The 16,164-nt window shown below is 57.6% G+C and overlaps 3 protein-coding genes across 3 annotated transcripts; 1 reads left to right on the plus strand and 2 right to left on the minus strand.

The window, feature by feature from the left end:
- Positions 1 to 54: 54 nt before the first annotated feature.
- Positions 55 to 7,462, minus strand: BJ171DRAFT_586246 (P-loop containing nucleoside triphosphate hydrolase protein; the record flags this gene model as incomplete). Its single annotated transcript, XM_053114396.1, has 26 exons — positions 55 to 254; positions 414 to 591; positions 714 to 785; positions 922 to 1,064; positions 1,205 to 1,544; positions 1,672 to 1,788; positions 1,896 to 2,000; positions 2,109 to 2,174; positions 2,321 to 2,360; positions 2,444 to 2,495; positions 2,605 to 2,697; positions 2,779 to 2,833; positions 2,967 to 3,036; positions 3,162 to 3,189; positions 3,299 to 3,393; positions 3,526 to 3,629; positions 3,766 to 3,903; positions 4,035 to 4,261; positions 4,455 to 5,197; positions 5,319 to 5,416; positions 5,553 to 5,597; positions 5,709 to 5,775; positions 6,020 to 6,264; positions 6,414 to 6,503; positions 6,606 to 6,891; positions 7,137 to 7,462. The coding sequence occupies 26 exons, from the start codon at positions 7,460 to 7,462 to the stop codon at positions 55 to 57; spliced, it is 4,023 nt and encodes a 1,340-aa protein (XP_052962776.1).
- An 812-nt stretch (positions 7,463 to 8,274) lies between these two features.
- On the minus strand, positions 8,275 to 9,658 carry BJ171DRAFT_634461 (uncharacterized protein; the record flags this gene model as incomplete). Its single annotated transcript, XM_053115679.1, has 2 exons — positions 8,275 to 9,030; positions 9,215 to 9,658. 2 exons carry the CDS (start codon positions 9,656 to 9,658, stop codon positions 8,275 to 8,277), a joined length of 1,200 nt encoding a protein of 399 aa, XP_052962777.1.
- Positions 9,659 to 12,578: 2,920 nt separating this feature from the next.
- On the plus strand, positions 12,579 to 16,094 carry BJ171DRAFT_240253 (uncharacterized protein). Its single transcript, XM_053106629.1, has 5 exons — positions 12,579 to 12,805; positions 13,037 to 13,206; positions 13,514 to 13,581; positions 13,791 to 14,702; positions 14,915 to 16,094. Exons 1-5 carry the CDS (start codon positions 12,659 to 12,661, stop codon positions 15,880 to 15,882), a joined length of 2,265 nt encoding a protein of 754 aa, XP_052962778.1. The 5' UTR covers positions 12,579 to 12,658; the 3' UTR covers positions 15,883 to 16,094.
- The last annotated feature ends 70 nt before the right edge of the window (positions 16,095 to 16,164 follow it).

Below are 16,164 nucleotides of genomic sequence, written 5' to 3' on the forward strand. Positions count from 1 at the left end.
ATAGAATATAGCGATGGGATAACTACATAGATTCGGCGGATGGGATCCGACGCTTTAGATGCTGGACGACTGAGCCGCAGCGTGGTCGGCGGCGATGCTGCGAAGGAGGTCGGCGTTTGCAGCGCCCGTGGCCTCGGCAAGTTCGGCAAAGATGCCGCCCTCAGGTCGAGTAAGCAAAGTGTGAGGAGTGTCGAGCTCAGCAACCTTGCCGGCATTGAGAACCAAGATCCTGTCAAAGTTGGCGATGGTGTTGACTGCACCAAGTCGGTGTATGGTCAAGAAATCGTTAGCTTCTGGCTCCGGATCTACCCGTTCTGCTGAAGAGGAGACCCAGGCGGACTGGGAGGGAATCGCCACCCCATCGCATCACCCATATACCGCACGGTGGTACCGATAGCGAATGCAATGCTTACGTCTGTGGGCAATGCTGATGACGGTTGAGCTGGAGAAGTTGTCTTGGATCGACTTTTGGATGCGGGCATCGGCTTCGGCGTCGACGGCACTGGATGCTTCATCCAGGACGAGGATCTTGGGCTTGCAGATAATGGCTCGGGCGAGACACAATAGCTGTCGCTGGCCCACCGAGAGGTTCTAGATCACGAACAGCCGAGAGCACAAACAACTCAGTATAGCTCGTTCCACTCGAATCCCCATGATCATGTTCGGCATAGCAGCGGCCATGCAGCAGATCGCAGTCCCGCCGAGCCACTTACCGATCCGCCATCCGCAACTGGTGCCTCAATCTTGAGAGGCAAGTCGGTGACAAAGTCCTTCAAGCCAACAACCTGAAGCAGGTGATGCGAGTGCCAATCGGAGTCAGAGTCGTGAGCATCAGGTGTTGGCGATTCAGCTTGCCGAACGAGATGGGCAAACTATTCGAACCAGAGCGTGTGCCGATGCGCTGGTCGGGCAGCCACTGACCTCAAGTGCGTCCCAGATGTCGGCGTCGCTATAGGTGCCTTCGATATCCAAGTTCGAGCGGATGGTGCCAGTGAAGAGAACAGGCTCCTGCGGAATGATCTGGATGTTCTGGCGGAGCGTGTGCAGTCCCAGGTTGGAGGTGTCTGTGCCGTCGACGAAAGTTGGTCAGCAGATTTCCTCGATGGCCCCGATTATCATTGCTCTGCCTCATTCGAACTTGGCATGCCATCGCGCAGCTCTGGCAAGGCTCGGCCGACTGTCCTCGCAGGACAACAATGCTCACCATGCCCGTCGATCACAATCGAGCCCTTGACGGGTTCGACCATGCGGAACAGTGCCTGAATCAGAGTGCTCTTGCCACTGCCGGTGCGGCCAACAACGCCAAGCTTCTCTCCAGGGCGGATCGCCAGGCTGATGTCTGTCAAAACCAGGTGGTCGGGTCGGCTTGGGTAGGCCACAGACAGGTTGTTGATGACAATCTCGCCATTCGTGGGCCAGTTGGTCTTGGGGTCGTAGTGCTCTTGTCTGCGCGGGGCCTCGGTGGGGAGATCCTCGATATAATGCACAAATCTCTCCATGGAGTTCATGCCTTGCTCCACCAAAGACAGGATTTGACCCAGTCCCTGAAGAAGTGAGGAACCGAGTCAGCAACTGGTGCTTTAACCACAGAGCATCGCAATCATCAATGTCGGCTACACATCCATCGGTGGGATGCCACACTGCCCGAGGTGCAGCACACGGATGACATACAATGAGTTGCGAAGGAATGTCCAGGGCGTACGACAGGCCCAGAGCGGCAAGAGAGGGCGAGATGCCAGTAGCGATGGCCAGGATCGCCATCGCGAGGATGACCAACGAGGAAAGTGCCTGCAGCCGGAATAGAGTCGAATGAAGGCGTGATGAGCGGCCGCATCGATGGTGCAGTGGTTCATTCATGCCAGGAGCTGCAGCAGGCGAGCCAATGGCACACTCACCGACACTCGCACACGGAACCAGATGGCGCAGAGCTGGTTCAGGTAGAAAGGCGCGTTGGACTGGTCGATCAACACCTGCTGCTTCTTGATGACGCGCTGCTCGGCCTGTAATGAATGAACGGGCGGAGGCTCAGCAATCACCAGTCACCAAGATCACGATGCCGTCTCACTGTAATCAGACTTGATCTGCCAACGAGAGGCTACAGCACTTACGTGGAAGGCGCGGATGGTGGACGAGCCAGTGAACGACTCGGAAATGAAGGCGTACAGCGGACTCCTCTGTGCGAGTGAAAGCGGTGCAGTTTGTGATGAATGACCGGCCGAGGGATGACAGTGCAGCGTCGTCGAGAATCAGCGCTAAGCAAGGCAAGCCAAGCAAGGCAAGCCAGGCAAGGCAAGCCAGGCAAGCGTGAGGCAGAACTTACCAGGTTCGAGTCAAGGCGCTTGAGTTGGCGAACAGAGGCGCTGTCGAGCCGAGGGAGAGGATTGTGAGAGTCTGCTGGGCTTCCCATGGTCGTCATCGTTCTGTACAAGGCCATGCAACTTACCGATAGTAGAGGAAAATGAACCACACCAGCACCGAGAGAACAGCATAGAAGGCTAAAGATATAAAGTCGCATGAGATACGGTCGCACAGGCTGTCAATAGTGCTGAGTGCCGAGGCAAAGGCGAGTGGGCTGGGACATCGACGGAAAGGAGAGGCACTCACCAGCGATCCAAGGAGTGGCATAGATGTTGACAATGATACCGGAGAGCACCAGCATCGACAGGATGATGGCGTTCATGACAATGTTCCACATGGCTGTTACACGGATCAAGGCAGTTGGGTGAGACCAAGAATGACACAAGCGTGAAACGGATGGAACTCAAAGCGCATACACACATTGATCAGCAAATTCAATATCCTTGCTCAGGCGGTTGAGGATTCGACCGAGGGGCTAAAAAGTCGACGTCGGAGTTGGCGAGATATCAGTCACAGCATCAGTCAGTAGCAGTCACACGCGGCAGTAAATAGAGATGACGTCGATCCTGATGCGTCTGAAGACAACGGGCAAGATTATGGTGCTATACCTGAGAGTCAAAGAAGCCGACAGGGAAGCTAAGCAACTTGGAGATGAGGAGCCTGTGGACCTTTCTGGAGCTGACGAAGGAGCTTATAGTGAAACAGAGTCAGTCGTCATTGCCGAGATGCTGCTGAGATGCTGCTGAGATGCTGCTGAGATGCTGCTGAGACTCTGAATGCAACAGCCGCCGCGAGATGCATACTTGATTGCCAGAATAGAACTGGATATGACTGATAAAGCCGGTTACAGCGTTAGATGGTTCGGATTGGCTTGGTGTGACGACGAGAGACAGAGCAGCTTCGCGGCAATCACATCGCTCGGTGCTCCATGTATACATACTCAAGGTGACGGTCAAAATAACTTGCAGTACAATGTAGCCGAGCAGATACTGGTCTTGTCGGAGGTTGAGGGGGTTGGTGGGAGAGGTCCAGAAGCTGGAGGGAGAGTTGAAAGTGTTAGGTACAAGCTTGTTACTCCAGACGGACTCGTTCTCCCGGCAACGAGCGGCCGGTGCCATCATGCTTCTACGTCCTTGAGCGGCGAGGAGCATGAACCAAGCTACTCACTTCATCCAAAGTCCAGCGCCGATGTTGGCAGCGCCTGTCATAAGACTGAACAGCAGGTATGGCAGGAACACCGCAAAGCCACCGCCATACTTGAAGTAGTCCCACTTGAGATCGAGATAGACAGCCAGCCAGTCAGTCAGTCAGTCAGTCAGTCATTGCCCACATGGAAAGGAATGAATGCACAAATGAACACGACGAATGTGTGGACGACGGTTGCAGCAGGGTGGTGCGGCTACTCACGTAGATTTTGAGAGGAACTGCACCCTTCTGGATTTCTTCGCTGGTAATAATGCCGCCCTTCTCGTCGTCCTTCTTGGCGCCCTTTTTGTCCTTGTTATCCTTGGGCTTGACAGAGGCCATGTACGCTTCGGGGTCGTGCTGGAGCGGAAAGTGCGATATTGCCCAAGCTTCAGTGATCAGAACAAGTGGCATTGTGCTCGCTGTGTCTTGAAGATACCCCGGTGCAGTGTCCTGGGCACCTCAGTCGACGTTGGCTTGGATGAACATACCTGATAGTCGCCCATCAGCTTGGACAGATAGCCACCTTCGAAGGCCATCAGATCGGAGAAGCTGCCAGACTCGACGACCTTGCCGTCATCCAGAACGATGATGTTGTCCGTGTGGGGCATCAGGTGCAGCTGGTGGGTCACCAAGACTCGGGTTTTGTCGGCGAGGATACCGCGAGACGAGATGCAATCTTCAAAGACCTGCTTGCCAACGTGGGCATCCAGGGCAGCTGGATACCAAGTGATTGAGCATGGTCGGTAAGAGCGTTGCTGAGCAGCCCGATGAAACGCAGAGTCCGGGTTTGCACAAACAGGGTGCCATCATCTCCAGCATCGGCAGCAATGCGCAACCACGGAGGTGGCTACCACAGAGTCCAGGCCCAGGGCATTTTTACCCGCACTCGCACTCATCCCAGCGCTTACCCAGAGGATCATCGAGAAGATAAATGTCTCCGTTGCTGTAGACGGCACGGGCTAAAGCCACACGGGCGTTCTGGCCACCAGAGAGGTTGACGCCCTTCTCGCCGATTTCGGTCAGGATACCATTGGGCAGCTCCGTGAGATCTCTCTCGAGGCCACAGGCAACCACCACCTTGCCAAGACGCTCATCGTCTTGCTCCGTCGATTCGAATAGGATGTTGTCCTTCAGCGTGGCGGTGCGGATCCAAGGCTGCTGCGAGCAGTACGCAATCTGGCCATTGACAGCGACCGTGCCTTCGAGCTTGGCAATCTGGTTCATCAGAGCGCTCAGGAGCGAGGACTTGCCCGAGCCCACACGACCGACGACGGCAGTCAGCTGGCCCTTCTTGATCTTGAGACTAAGGCCCTCGAAGATGGGCTTGGTAGCAAGAGGCTCATCGGAAATGGGCTCAGTGGCAACCTTGGACTCGGACTGGTCCGCGACGTTTTCGGGCACAGGATCCTCGTTCGTGGCGTTTCCTGGCTTGGATTTGCCCTTTTTCGATTTTTTTGCCTTGGGATCCGGTTTGGGCACACTCGGAATGGGATCCTCGTGCTTGAATGTAGCGTCGGTGATCACCACCGCATACTCATCATCGACGAGTGGGAGCTGCTCGCGCTTCGCGGCAATTTCAGCGTCGCTGAGTTCCTCTGCCGCAAAGAAGGCAGAGAGACGAGCCCAAGAGACCTGTGCCTGGACAATTGCGCTGATCCACAGAAATGAACAGCAACGTGTGTTAGTCGAAGCACTGAGCCATGGATGGCTAGAAACGAGCACATGCAGTCCGGACCAAGATCGATGCAGTTGAGACAGGGAGCGAGCCTTACCCGATAGTCTGGGGAAGGTCATTGAGAGGCTGGAGAATCATGGTAAAGAGGGCAATGGCCGGGAAGATGTTCTCGGGTCTCAGGACATTTCCAAATCTCTACGGATGCAGAAGCAGTGATGTTCGTTAGAAATCAGGAGCGGGAGCAGTGGCATTTCAAGCACTTGTACTTGTCTTGCACTTGTGGAGATGCTGGCTCCTGTTCCTACGAGCTTGTCTGTGCGTGCAAACTTACAGAGTAGAAAATGAAACTGATCGCCGGAAGGAGCATGGGAACCGACTGGATGCGTGCCGTGGAGGATGGTGGGGGCGATTAGTTGGTCATTACGGTTTGTCGGTTTCACAGCCGTGTCAGGTCTGAAAAATCGTCCTCGGACCAAGTCATACATACAATAATGACCGAGATGATGGCCAAAAGACTAACGAGAAAGCCGGCAAGCGCTCGGAGCATATTTTGCCTGGATGGATGGATGGATGGATGGATGGATGGATGGATGGATGGATACAATGCCGTCAGCAGTCAATGGCAGATGATGGGCATAGTTGTGCACGGCAAGCCAACGAGATGTCGGATCTGCTGCCGGCAACTCGATAGATGCCAGCGATTCAATCGACTCCAGCGCCTTCCATCCGGTCCTTCATAGGGTCCACATGCAGGTCACACCGATCGCTAACCCAAGCGCACACCGAGAGCAGACCTACCGGATGCCATCGATCTTGCCTTCAAAGATACTCTCCCAGCCGCGCAGCTTGATCATGCGAACATTCAGGAACACCTCGCGGATGAGGTGGATACGACTATCGTTGTGCTTCAGCATGTTTCGTTGGGACCGAGATATGAACACGGCACACACGCCAGCGAATACGAAGCCTCCCAGGACGATACCGATGGAGATAAACACTGAGGGACCGATCAGCGACCAGATCAGGTACAGGATCACAGCGACCTAGATGGGAGAGGCAGGTGGTTATGTCTAGGTATCGTTCTGACGTGACTGCGACCCGACAGGATCGGACTCCACACTGCTGCTGTGTGCAATAGAAGGCAAATTGCTGGGAATGGCGGTATCCGTGGCTGTGCAGTGACTGCAGTTACCTGGAAGATGTCAGTGATGGCGCTGTCGAGAGACATGACTGCTTGGTACATCTGCTGGGCATCGACATTGACAAAGGCGAGTTGCTTGCCCTTCATTCCGGAGCAGGGGGTAGGCGGAAGCAGATGCACGTCAGCATGGCGACGTACGGGCCAGCAAACACAGGGCACATCAAAATGCATGCGCACACGCACCTCTGGAAAGAGAAGGGAAGACTTGGGAGACAGCTTGAAGGACTTTTCAAAGATGAGTCCGGTCACAGCCGTGCGTATGTCGATGGCAATACTGATCATGATCTGGCTCTCTGCACCGCCGATGACGGCGGAGAGCAGGACGCAGAGGAAGAGCAGAACCGAGGTGCCATAGGGATTGGCGATGATTGCGGGCTCGCCAGAGATGCTCAGAATCACTTGGCGGAGAAGGATCGGAGTGCAGACGATGCCGATTTTGTAAATGACACACATCAAGAAGCCGACGAGCCTGCGTGGGCAGATAGCGGGGTCACAGGGACTCGGTTAGAGGGCGGGGCGGGCCGAGAAGCTGTCCATAGCAATGCGCTCTGGATCGATCACGGGAAGCCAGGATGCTCAGGTACCACAGGTGCAACATGGCCGGGCGAGACTGGACACAGCGACCACACAGCGACCACATAGCGACCACATAGCGATCCCTTCGCTTGACAGCAAACGAACCGCCCAAGCGGGCGTTCGGCGGGCCGTCCTCACCATCGACCGAGAAAGAGCCGGACGAAAACCGGGAACAGCGAGGGTGGGCGAACGCCCTTGGCGTCGGCACCTCCGTCGCCACTGGCAGCCTTCTTCTGCTGGAGATAGCGGGCCAGCTGGTCGTTGAAGGGCTGGATCTGCCGAGTCAGAGACTCGGCCGTGCTCTTGGCCTTCATCACATAGAGATCTTCTTCAACCAGGGGATTCTTGTAGCCGGTCTTGAGGAGCGGCGAGAGCCACATGAGAAAGAAAAAGTCCAGGGGGTTGCCGGGGGACGAGGTTGCAGCCTTCTTGCCCGGCGGCTGGGCTTTGGGATCACCAGTCATGGAACAGACAGCCGAGAGGGATGGAGCGGGTTTGGTTGATTGGATGAGGCGGTCGCTGTGCCGACAGAACCGCAGCCGCCCCCCCGCGCTCCTTAAATACGGGCGCCAAGCCCAAATCGCTGGCCGGCACCGACCCATGCCCAGACTTTTGCCAAGGGCGGCGCCATGGAAATCACTGGCAGTAACCACGCGGTGGGACGAATGCCAGCCCCGGGGCGCAAGGCGCGTCCTTGTGCTGCACAGACGCGGGTGCGTGCGCAGCACGTTGCACCGGATGGCGCAGACAGCGTCACACAGGTCGGGCTTCCACAGGGCGCGCAGCGGGCGCCACCCGGCAGACAAAGCCCGACGAGCCACCAGCCCACGCAACTCAGGACGGTCGGCACAGGGGGTGCTTGTCCCGGTCCCAGAAGCGGGTGGGCAAGCAGAGCAACAAAAGAATGTACTTGTACAGCCGGCTGTTGTCAGCCCGAGCGCTCCATTCAACCAGGCCATGCCGCAACCGATCGGCATCCCAACGAAGGCGTGGCCGCCCTTGACAGGCGAGAGGGGCAGCTGGTGCGGGCTCCAGCGGAGTACACTGTTCCAGTGAAGTATATTCATCAAACAACCCATTACAGTCTGCAAGATTGAGTGCAACTGGTTGTGGCGATCGCGGGGGAGGGACGGTTGGTACAAAGACTATTTTTTGAGGAAGTGGAAGGGGGATTGACTGACAGCACCGAGGTCGCGCAGCGGCTCAAGCACATTCAGTTGGTTCGGATCAAAGCTCATGGCCAAATAATCACAGGTTCGAGGGACTGGCATGAGCCTTACGCGCAGTAGTAGAAATCCTCGATGCAGCTGGTGCCGCTGGAGCAGACCTTCAGCTGGGCCCAGTTGCCGTGGAAGCAGTGGAGAACGTCGTTCTTGTTGCCACAGGCAAACTTGGGACCGCCAGCACAGGAGCTACCCTTGCTAGGCTTGGCGCTGAAGTCACCGGGGGTGGTGGTGGCAACAGGGGCGGGATCTGTGGTGGTGGCAACAGGAGCGGGGCCGGTGGTGGTGACGACCGGTCCAGGGCCGCTGGACTGCGAGGGCTGGACACCGGTGGGTGCATAGCAGCCGTTGTGGGAGTTGGACCACTGCTTCTGGACGATATAGCTCTTGCCGTCGGTGCCGTAGACGGTGGCCTGCTGGGCATTGCAGAGATCACCGATCTCGCCGTTGGCCTCATTGTACCAGGCAATGGGAGCAGCAATGGTGCTGCCGGTGGCGACACCGACAGCGGCATCGGTCAGAGCCTCGACGAGTTCGTGGGACGAGACGGACTGGAGGTTGTTGAGAGTCGAGGGGTTGCTACCGCAGCCACCAGCGCAAGAGCCACCCTGGTCGGGCATGACACCGTAGTAGAGGTACTTGGTCGAGCTGATGTCGGAGACATCGATGGTGCCGTGGTAGGCGCAGAACTGGACACAGGACGAGTCGGAGCCCATGGAGATGGAGTATCCAGGAGCAAAGTGGATGGGGTAGTAGGTGTTGGTGGTGGGCTTGAGGGTACCGCTCTGGACAAGGCCGCGGAGCCAGGTCTGCAATGAAGAGGGGTATATGCAAGCCAGTTAGTAACAGCGTGTGAGATGTCGCTGGAACTGTCACAGGCAGAGCAAGCAGTTCGGATCGAGTAATGTAGTGAATCGAGGGTGCCCGAGCGAGTGGGAATCATCGCTCAATTGGGTGCAATACAAGCCAACACAGCGCGAACAGGAAGCATACCTTGATGTTGTCATCGGTGGTGGAGGTGCTGAGGCCAGAGTTCTGGGTGATCGAGCCCGAGAAGGTGCCGGTGCCGATGTTCTGGGTGGGGGTGTTGTACTCGGAGAGCCAGCTGATGTAGGGAGAGCCAACGATGGCACCGTAGAAGGTATCCATCTCGTTCTGGTAGTTGACGTTGCCGCCGTAGTAGATGGGGTGGACGTCGATGTTGGCGATGACCGGGCCGCCGTAGTAGGTCAGGCCGTTGGACGAGGCAGCGGCAATCTCCTCGACCTTGGGGGCAGGGAAGATGCCGTCCTTGTAGTGGATACCCTTCTGGCGAATGGCAGGCTTGGTGGGAGCAACGACGGGCTTGTGGGGGACGGTGTTCTTGCGCTTGGGAGCAGCCGAGGCAGCTCCGGCGAGGGCAAGGAGCAGGACAACAGAGGACTTGAGCGAGAGCATGGCTGGAGGAGGGTTGGTTAGAGTAGTGGAGAGGCGGGTGTTGCTCCAAGAGGCGGCTGGTCGAGCTCGGCGGATGTGGTGCTGGTCGAAGGAGGCTGGGAACTGCATCGGTATTTATGGCCCTCGGAACCCCATGCGGCACGCAGGATGCGAGGTGGATCCAGTTGGTCATGCGGGAGTGCAGCGGAGTGGAGGGATCACGCCCCAAATGGAGATGGTGCCGCCGAGGAAGCATCCGAATGAATGAACGCAAAGGACGGGACCCGGCGCGAGAAGCAGCAAAGTGTTTTGCCGACGGGGAAGATGCAGGCAGACGGCAGTGTGCACTTCAGTTGATGAATGGCGCTGGGTGTATTCTGTGCTGGATGTAACCAAATGGACTATTGCGGCGGTGGTCATGAGGACAGCTGGTAATCTGCTGGCGCAGCGTCCATGGCTGGCGGGTGCTGAGCCAGAGCAGCGATGCCAGACAGGGAGGGGTCGGCGGTCTGCCAGTGCGCATTGTGGAAAGCGACCGAAGGCTCGGAGGCGAGTATGTGCATGTTGGCGGACGATGCAATACGCCCCCAATGGAAAGCATCGATGGTGCAGGAGTCTAGCTGTTCCGTGATGCACGAGTTTATATGCACTCGACTCTCGACGACAACGCATGCAAGACAGCAACCTCGCTGCATGGTGTGCTGACAAACGTCGGGTGTGGGTTCGCTTACTCGATCAATGTACCAGCCCCGCAAAGATACTTACAACTGGGGATGGAATGCTGACTGGGCTGGTGAGTGTGGGGGCAGTGGAAGTGCCGCATCGATCATGTGCCAGCGTGAGAACGCGGGTGCATCTGTTCTGTCAGGCAAATGCTTCTTGGACCCGCATCCTTGAGCCGACCGAACATGGGCACACACGCCGCCGAGCACCAGCAGCTGACGCAGGTGCCTCCCGCAAAATGCGAGCGTCCTTGGCAATCTCGCTGACGGTTTGGATATCCAATGGCACCCCGTGACGGAAAGCGGAAAGTCTCGTGGTCATATGAGCACAGCGATATGGCTTCTGCTGAGGAATACCAATTCCGCTGGTAACGCTGTGGTGGGGGGTGGCCTGCCACGGAGCCTCCCGGAGGACGACGAGCCATGCCCAAGGCAAGGGTGGGTCGACAGCGATTGTCGACGGGCGTTCTGGACATGCACCATGGGCACCTGCCACGATGCGAGTGGTCCATTGGGGGCACAGTTATCTTTGAGAAGCGAGTTGTATTAAGCTGTTTCAAAGAGGCCGGTTGCTCCACCCGACGCATGACGGATGACTGGGGCTCGTCGGATTGGCATTGCCTCGGGTCCTCGCTCGCAGCCATGTCTTCAGAGAGCATACCGAACCGCCTCTGATTTGAGCGCGCGGGATTGATGGGCAGATTGAATCGACGCTGAGGCTGTTGACCGGCATCATGGCGATGCGTTGTCCAGCTCCGGCGCTGCTCAATCGATGCATGGATATGCGCGTATCAAGCCAATACTACGCGAGTGCTAAGCGAGTACTAAGCGAGTGCTGGGCGAATACCGGGCGAGTCAGCGCCAAGCTGTCCCAGACAGGAGCTCGGCAAACTCCCACCAGCCGCACACCAGCCGCCTGGATATGAGAGCCAATACTGCCACCGCATCGCCACACGCCAATCAAGACGATGTCTATCACGTGTTGAGCTTGCCGGCCTGTCCCAGAGAGCCGTGTCACTGTCCGGTGGTGTGCTTTGGGCCATCCAATGCCGGCTCCGGTCGCTACTCGTCCAGAATAAGTCAATGCGCTTCAAAGTGCCTGACTGGGCCAGGGCAGACTGGCCTGGCATTGGTCGCCGCCGTTTTGTATCCGGTGCAATAGACATCCACGGTCGCATCACCCCAATTTTATGGTCTATGTTCTCGGCGATCATACGTGACTGCTGTTTAACCGGTCTGCTGATCCCTGCCGGGCTATGTATGAGACTTGCCCGATTGGCAATGACGACTTTCGTGGCCGACATCTTCACTGCCTCGATTGCTAAACTGCAGCACCCAGAAACCCAACCTGAGCACTCCATGTCCATTTTGCGATGGTCCTCGATCAGTTTTATGGCGCTCCTCTTGCGGGAGCACAACGGAGGATGAACATCGAGTGCTTTGAGCAGCCCCATTGTCGCCAAGCAAGGTCGCCCGAGTCGCCGCGAGTTCCGGCACTGGGCCGTCGGTCGCCAGGGCTCCTTCCACGCACACCGCTTGTTCCCACGCACCGCCCGATTCCGCACCACCCGATCGCACACATCATAAGATCCCGCGCAGCGCCTGTCCGCCATGGTATCTGTCGGCCCCCCCCCGCCCGATTGCTTTGCGCCGCTGCGCCGCTCGGCCTCGTCTGCTGGGCAGTGTCTGCGTCGGCGACGGCATGGTGGTCCAGCAGCAGCCGGGATACAATCGATGTCCTCGCCCCTCTCGCTGCACAGAGAGAGCGCTCTCGCCGCGCATCGGCCTCGCTGCGGGTGCATGGCCTGTGTCCTCTTTGGCCAAACCCGCGACCGATCCCCATCCCATCTGTCGATCCTGGAGCCCCGCTGACCGTCGTCGCTGATACCATCGCCTTCACGAGAACACTCTTGCGGTCACCCCTCCCCCCAGGATCAGTACAGCCGCAGCAGAACGCAAGCCGTGCTGCTGTCCCGCTCGCTTGTATCAGACTTGGCCACGCCGGCTGTTCCTGGCCATTCCACCGACGTTCCGAACCATTCCATCGGCCGCTGCTGGGAGCACTGCCTTTCGGCTTCATTGTCTCGCCTCCACCTGGAACACCTCGACCTGGCCCGGACTTGGCTTTGATCATTTAACCGTCCCACCACCCCTCCCTTCCAAGCGCCAGCTACCTGTCACCTTGCAACGCTCCAAGGTCCACACCAGAGTCCCTGCTCTCAACCAGCACGATCCTAGTCGTCCGCTGCCATAGTGCCGTTCCTCTACGATTCCCGTTGGCGTATCCGTCCTCTTCGACATGGCTGATTCGCGCGCCCGGAGACTCCCTCTGGAAATCAAGGTGCTCACCGATGAGCCGATCGTGGGCATTGCTGCCCACTTTGATGACCAGGACTTTTCCTCCATGTGCCTGACTCTCTCGCCAACCGAAGGACCATTCCATGGGGTACGTTGTGGTTTCGACATGGATTCGGTCAGAACACTCCGCCTGTATGCGTTCTGGCACCGCTCCCTCGCCAGTCCACCCTCTTTCGCTCCCTTTTGCCAGGGCCTACCGCTACTCTCTCTGTCGGCGCCCATTTGACATCAAGCACGATGGCGAAGAAGCCACCGTCGTCTGTCCAATCGATCTTCCTATGTTAACACCTACTTTCGCTCAATCCCCGCTCTACCATAGCTCCGGCTCCATTTCTCAGTCACCATTCCCGAGTCCTATCCAAAGTCTCCGCCCATCATTAAAATCTCGTCCCCCATTCCGCACCCAAACGTCGTCGATGGCAAGCTATGCTGCGACATTCTGCTCCCGACCGATCCCGATGCCGAGAGCAACCCAGAGTACCGAGGCGGGTAAGGCGATCCCATGCAGCTGCTGCAGTGCTGAAACGATCCCATGTCGCCCGAAACGCTGGGCGTGGGCTTGTGTCGGGGGTGGAGCCAGCTCCTGCTGTCCTGCTGTCCTGCTGCCCTGCTGCCTTGCTGTCCTGCTGCCCTGCTGTCCTGCTGTCCTGCTGCTCTGCAGTCCCGCCCTCGTCCGATTCATCGTCGCGATGTCGTTGGAGCCAATGGCGTATCCTTTCGGCGACATCGATAATCTGCGGACGGTCTCAGTGGCCCTTGTGGTCTGGGTATCTGACTCGCCTTTTGCTGCAAACAGGTGGTGTCCAATGTACAGTCTGCAGAGCGTATTTCTCCAGCTGCTCAGCTTCTTCATGAGCCGGAATGGTAAGATCCGGTTGACTGTCTCCGTATGCCCGATGCATACTTGTCCAGTATCGACCACCCGTCAGCTTGTCATTGCTAGGAAGGGGAGTCTGGGCTTTATCTGTCGCAACTTTTGCAGCCATATCTCACAATCCGCCTCTCTCGCCTCCATCCACATTTCGCCATCCCTCGGCCACCCTGCCATCAATCGCCGCCGCTGCTCCTCGCAGTTGAGCAAACCAGCGGCCGCATCACCCAGGTGGTTCGACCACGGAGGGGATTCAAGTGGCAATCGGCCTCCATGACCCCGGAGCAGATCCTGTTCGAGGAGTGCCGTGCAATTCTTGTCCAATTCTCGTGCACCAAGTGTGGATACAACGACGGAGCGATGCAATCCGTATGCTCGACCTCGGAGGTAACCGAGCCCCTGGTCGAGAGCACCCCAAGCCTCCCGCAGGACAGGGCAAGGCTGCGGAAGGTCCTCGCTCGCATCAATACCAAGCCCGAGATCTGGCTGCAGATAGCGGACTGGCTCTCGGACCAAAGCATGCAGCATCTGATGCAGGCATACAAGCCCTTCAGCGACATTGCCAATGCTCACCACCTCCTGATCAAGCGGCAGCTGCGTTGCTTCTTCCTGCGGACCCCGCTGCGCGAGACCAACAGCGTTGTCCTCGGCATCGGCGTCAGGGGATACTACAAGAACAGCCCCTCCGTGCGTCCCGTCGAGTTCGATCTTCTCTCGTACGAGGCCTTTTCGCCGCCCCATCGAATCCGCACCAGCTCATGGAACGAGCGCTTCACGCATTTCTTGCCGCTGGTGCTGACCGAGTACCACTTTCGACGATCGCTGGGCGTGCTACAGGAGTTTACCGCCGCCTTTACTCACAGCGGCGAGTCGCGGCGACGTCGCAGCTTTGATCCCTTGCTTGTGGTTCAGGTGCTTCCGTTGCTGATGAACGGCTTGGTGGTGCGATTCATGAAAGAGACCAGTCCGGCGCACCCGCCTGGCTTCCATGAGCCACCAGCCCGCTCAAGCTCCGAGTCGACACTGCTTGCTGAAGACGCTGGGGCTACGACAGATCATCTCGCCCCCGGCCAAGTCGCCAGGACAAAGTCAATGATGCATGCCTCAGAGAAAGGTAGGCTTGTTTGCGGACCACTCTGGATGCTCGATTTGGATCATTCCGTTGCGATCGGACATCCGCACCGGTGGCTTCATGACGTTTCTTGGCGGCGCATCTTTCAGCGACTGGGGGAGGGTATTTGGTTGACCATGCGATTGCCGCTAACGCCATTGCCTTTGCGTACCTCTCCGATCTTCGATCCTCGGCTTTGTCCATCGCCATTGTAGCCCTGATCGGCTACTTTCTCATGCTTCACTCGTTCACCCGGCTGACACTCGAGTACCCCGGCATCCTCGAATGGGTGAACAACACCATCTCGTCCTTTTTGCAGGACCCCTCGGCGCGCGACAAGTCGTTCGTCCCCAACCTCGGAGAGTTCTATGCCTACCTCAGCATCTGCGACCAGCCCGAGGACCAGTGGAGAGCTGTTATCGAGCCCGTCTTTCTCGAGACATTGTGCCGATCGGTGGTGTGGATGTTGGATCCCAAGCACGGCAACAAACCCTATCTGGCGTATCTCGAGAGCGACGACCAAGTATCCGAGTTCCGGCTCCTCGAGACCTTCGAGAGCGCCATCACCTCGCTCCGGATGCTCATGTTCCATGCCTATCTGATCCGGGTGATATCCCGGCTGGAGAATGCCCAGAATCTCCAGGAGCGCAACGAAATCTACATGAGCCGGTACGGATACCCGCGCCCAGCGATTCTCGCCGATCTGCAGCGAGAAGTCCAGGAGATCTACACGGTCAACAACTGGTCCCTGGCCATGAGCAAGATTGGCCTCGAGCCCATGTCCAAACTCGAGCTGTGCCGGGTCCTGAGACAAGCCATCGTCGATAGCAGGCAAAAGGACTACCACCACAGTCCGCTCCATCGATGCACGCTGCAAAAGCTGCGACTCGACGCACAAGCTGCCCGTGAGCCGTTATTCGAGTCCTCGTTCGACAGCGATCCGTCGCCCGAGCCGATCCGGTGGGAGACGATTCCTGGACTCGACACGCTGCGAAGCAACCAGCTGAAGATTGTGGATGAACAAACCTCCAACGGCCAGTGCCCCACTTTCTTTGTCAACCGACGACGAAACGTCCCGGGCTCTGACAGGGGCGCCGTCGACGGAAGACCATCCGAGAAGAAGGGAGACCATGAGCGACAGAGGGGCGCCGACGACTGGGGAGGAGAAAAGCGGGGACACTGATGCGGCGCCAGAGGTCTCTGGTGTAAATCACAGGGGAGACCATGTTTTTGAGGTAGATGACCTTATTCTGGAGTATAACTCGTCCCAATCGAAATATGACACGACACCCAGTCCTTTCTTGATCTCGAATACAAGCACTTTCATCATTTGCAACGACCATCCGCTGCTCCTGGTTTCTGCACCGCTGCACTCGGTGCCGCATGCATCTTGATCCACAGTCTGTTGTGTTTGCCCGGGGTTCCGCTCGCTGCGTCGAGATAACGGGCCAACGGATCTTTGGAT

Source organism: Polychytrium aggregatum (assembly GCF_025602895.1).
Source record: "Polychytrium aggregatum strain JEL109 chromosome Unknown BJ171scaffold_50, whole genome shotgun sequence".
In the NCBI taxonomy this organism is placed as follows: domain Eukaryota; kingdom Fungi; phylum Chytridiomycota; class Chytridiomycetes; order Polychytriales; genus Polychytrium; species Polychytrium aggregatum.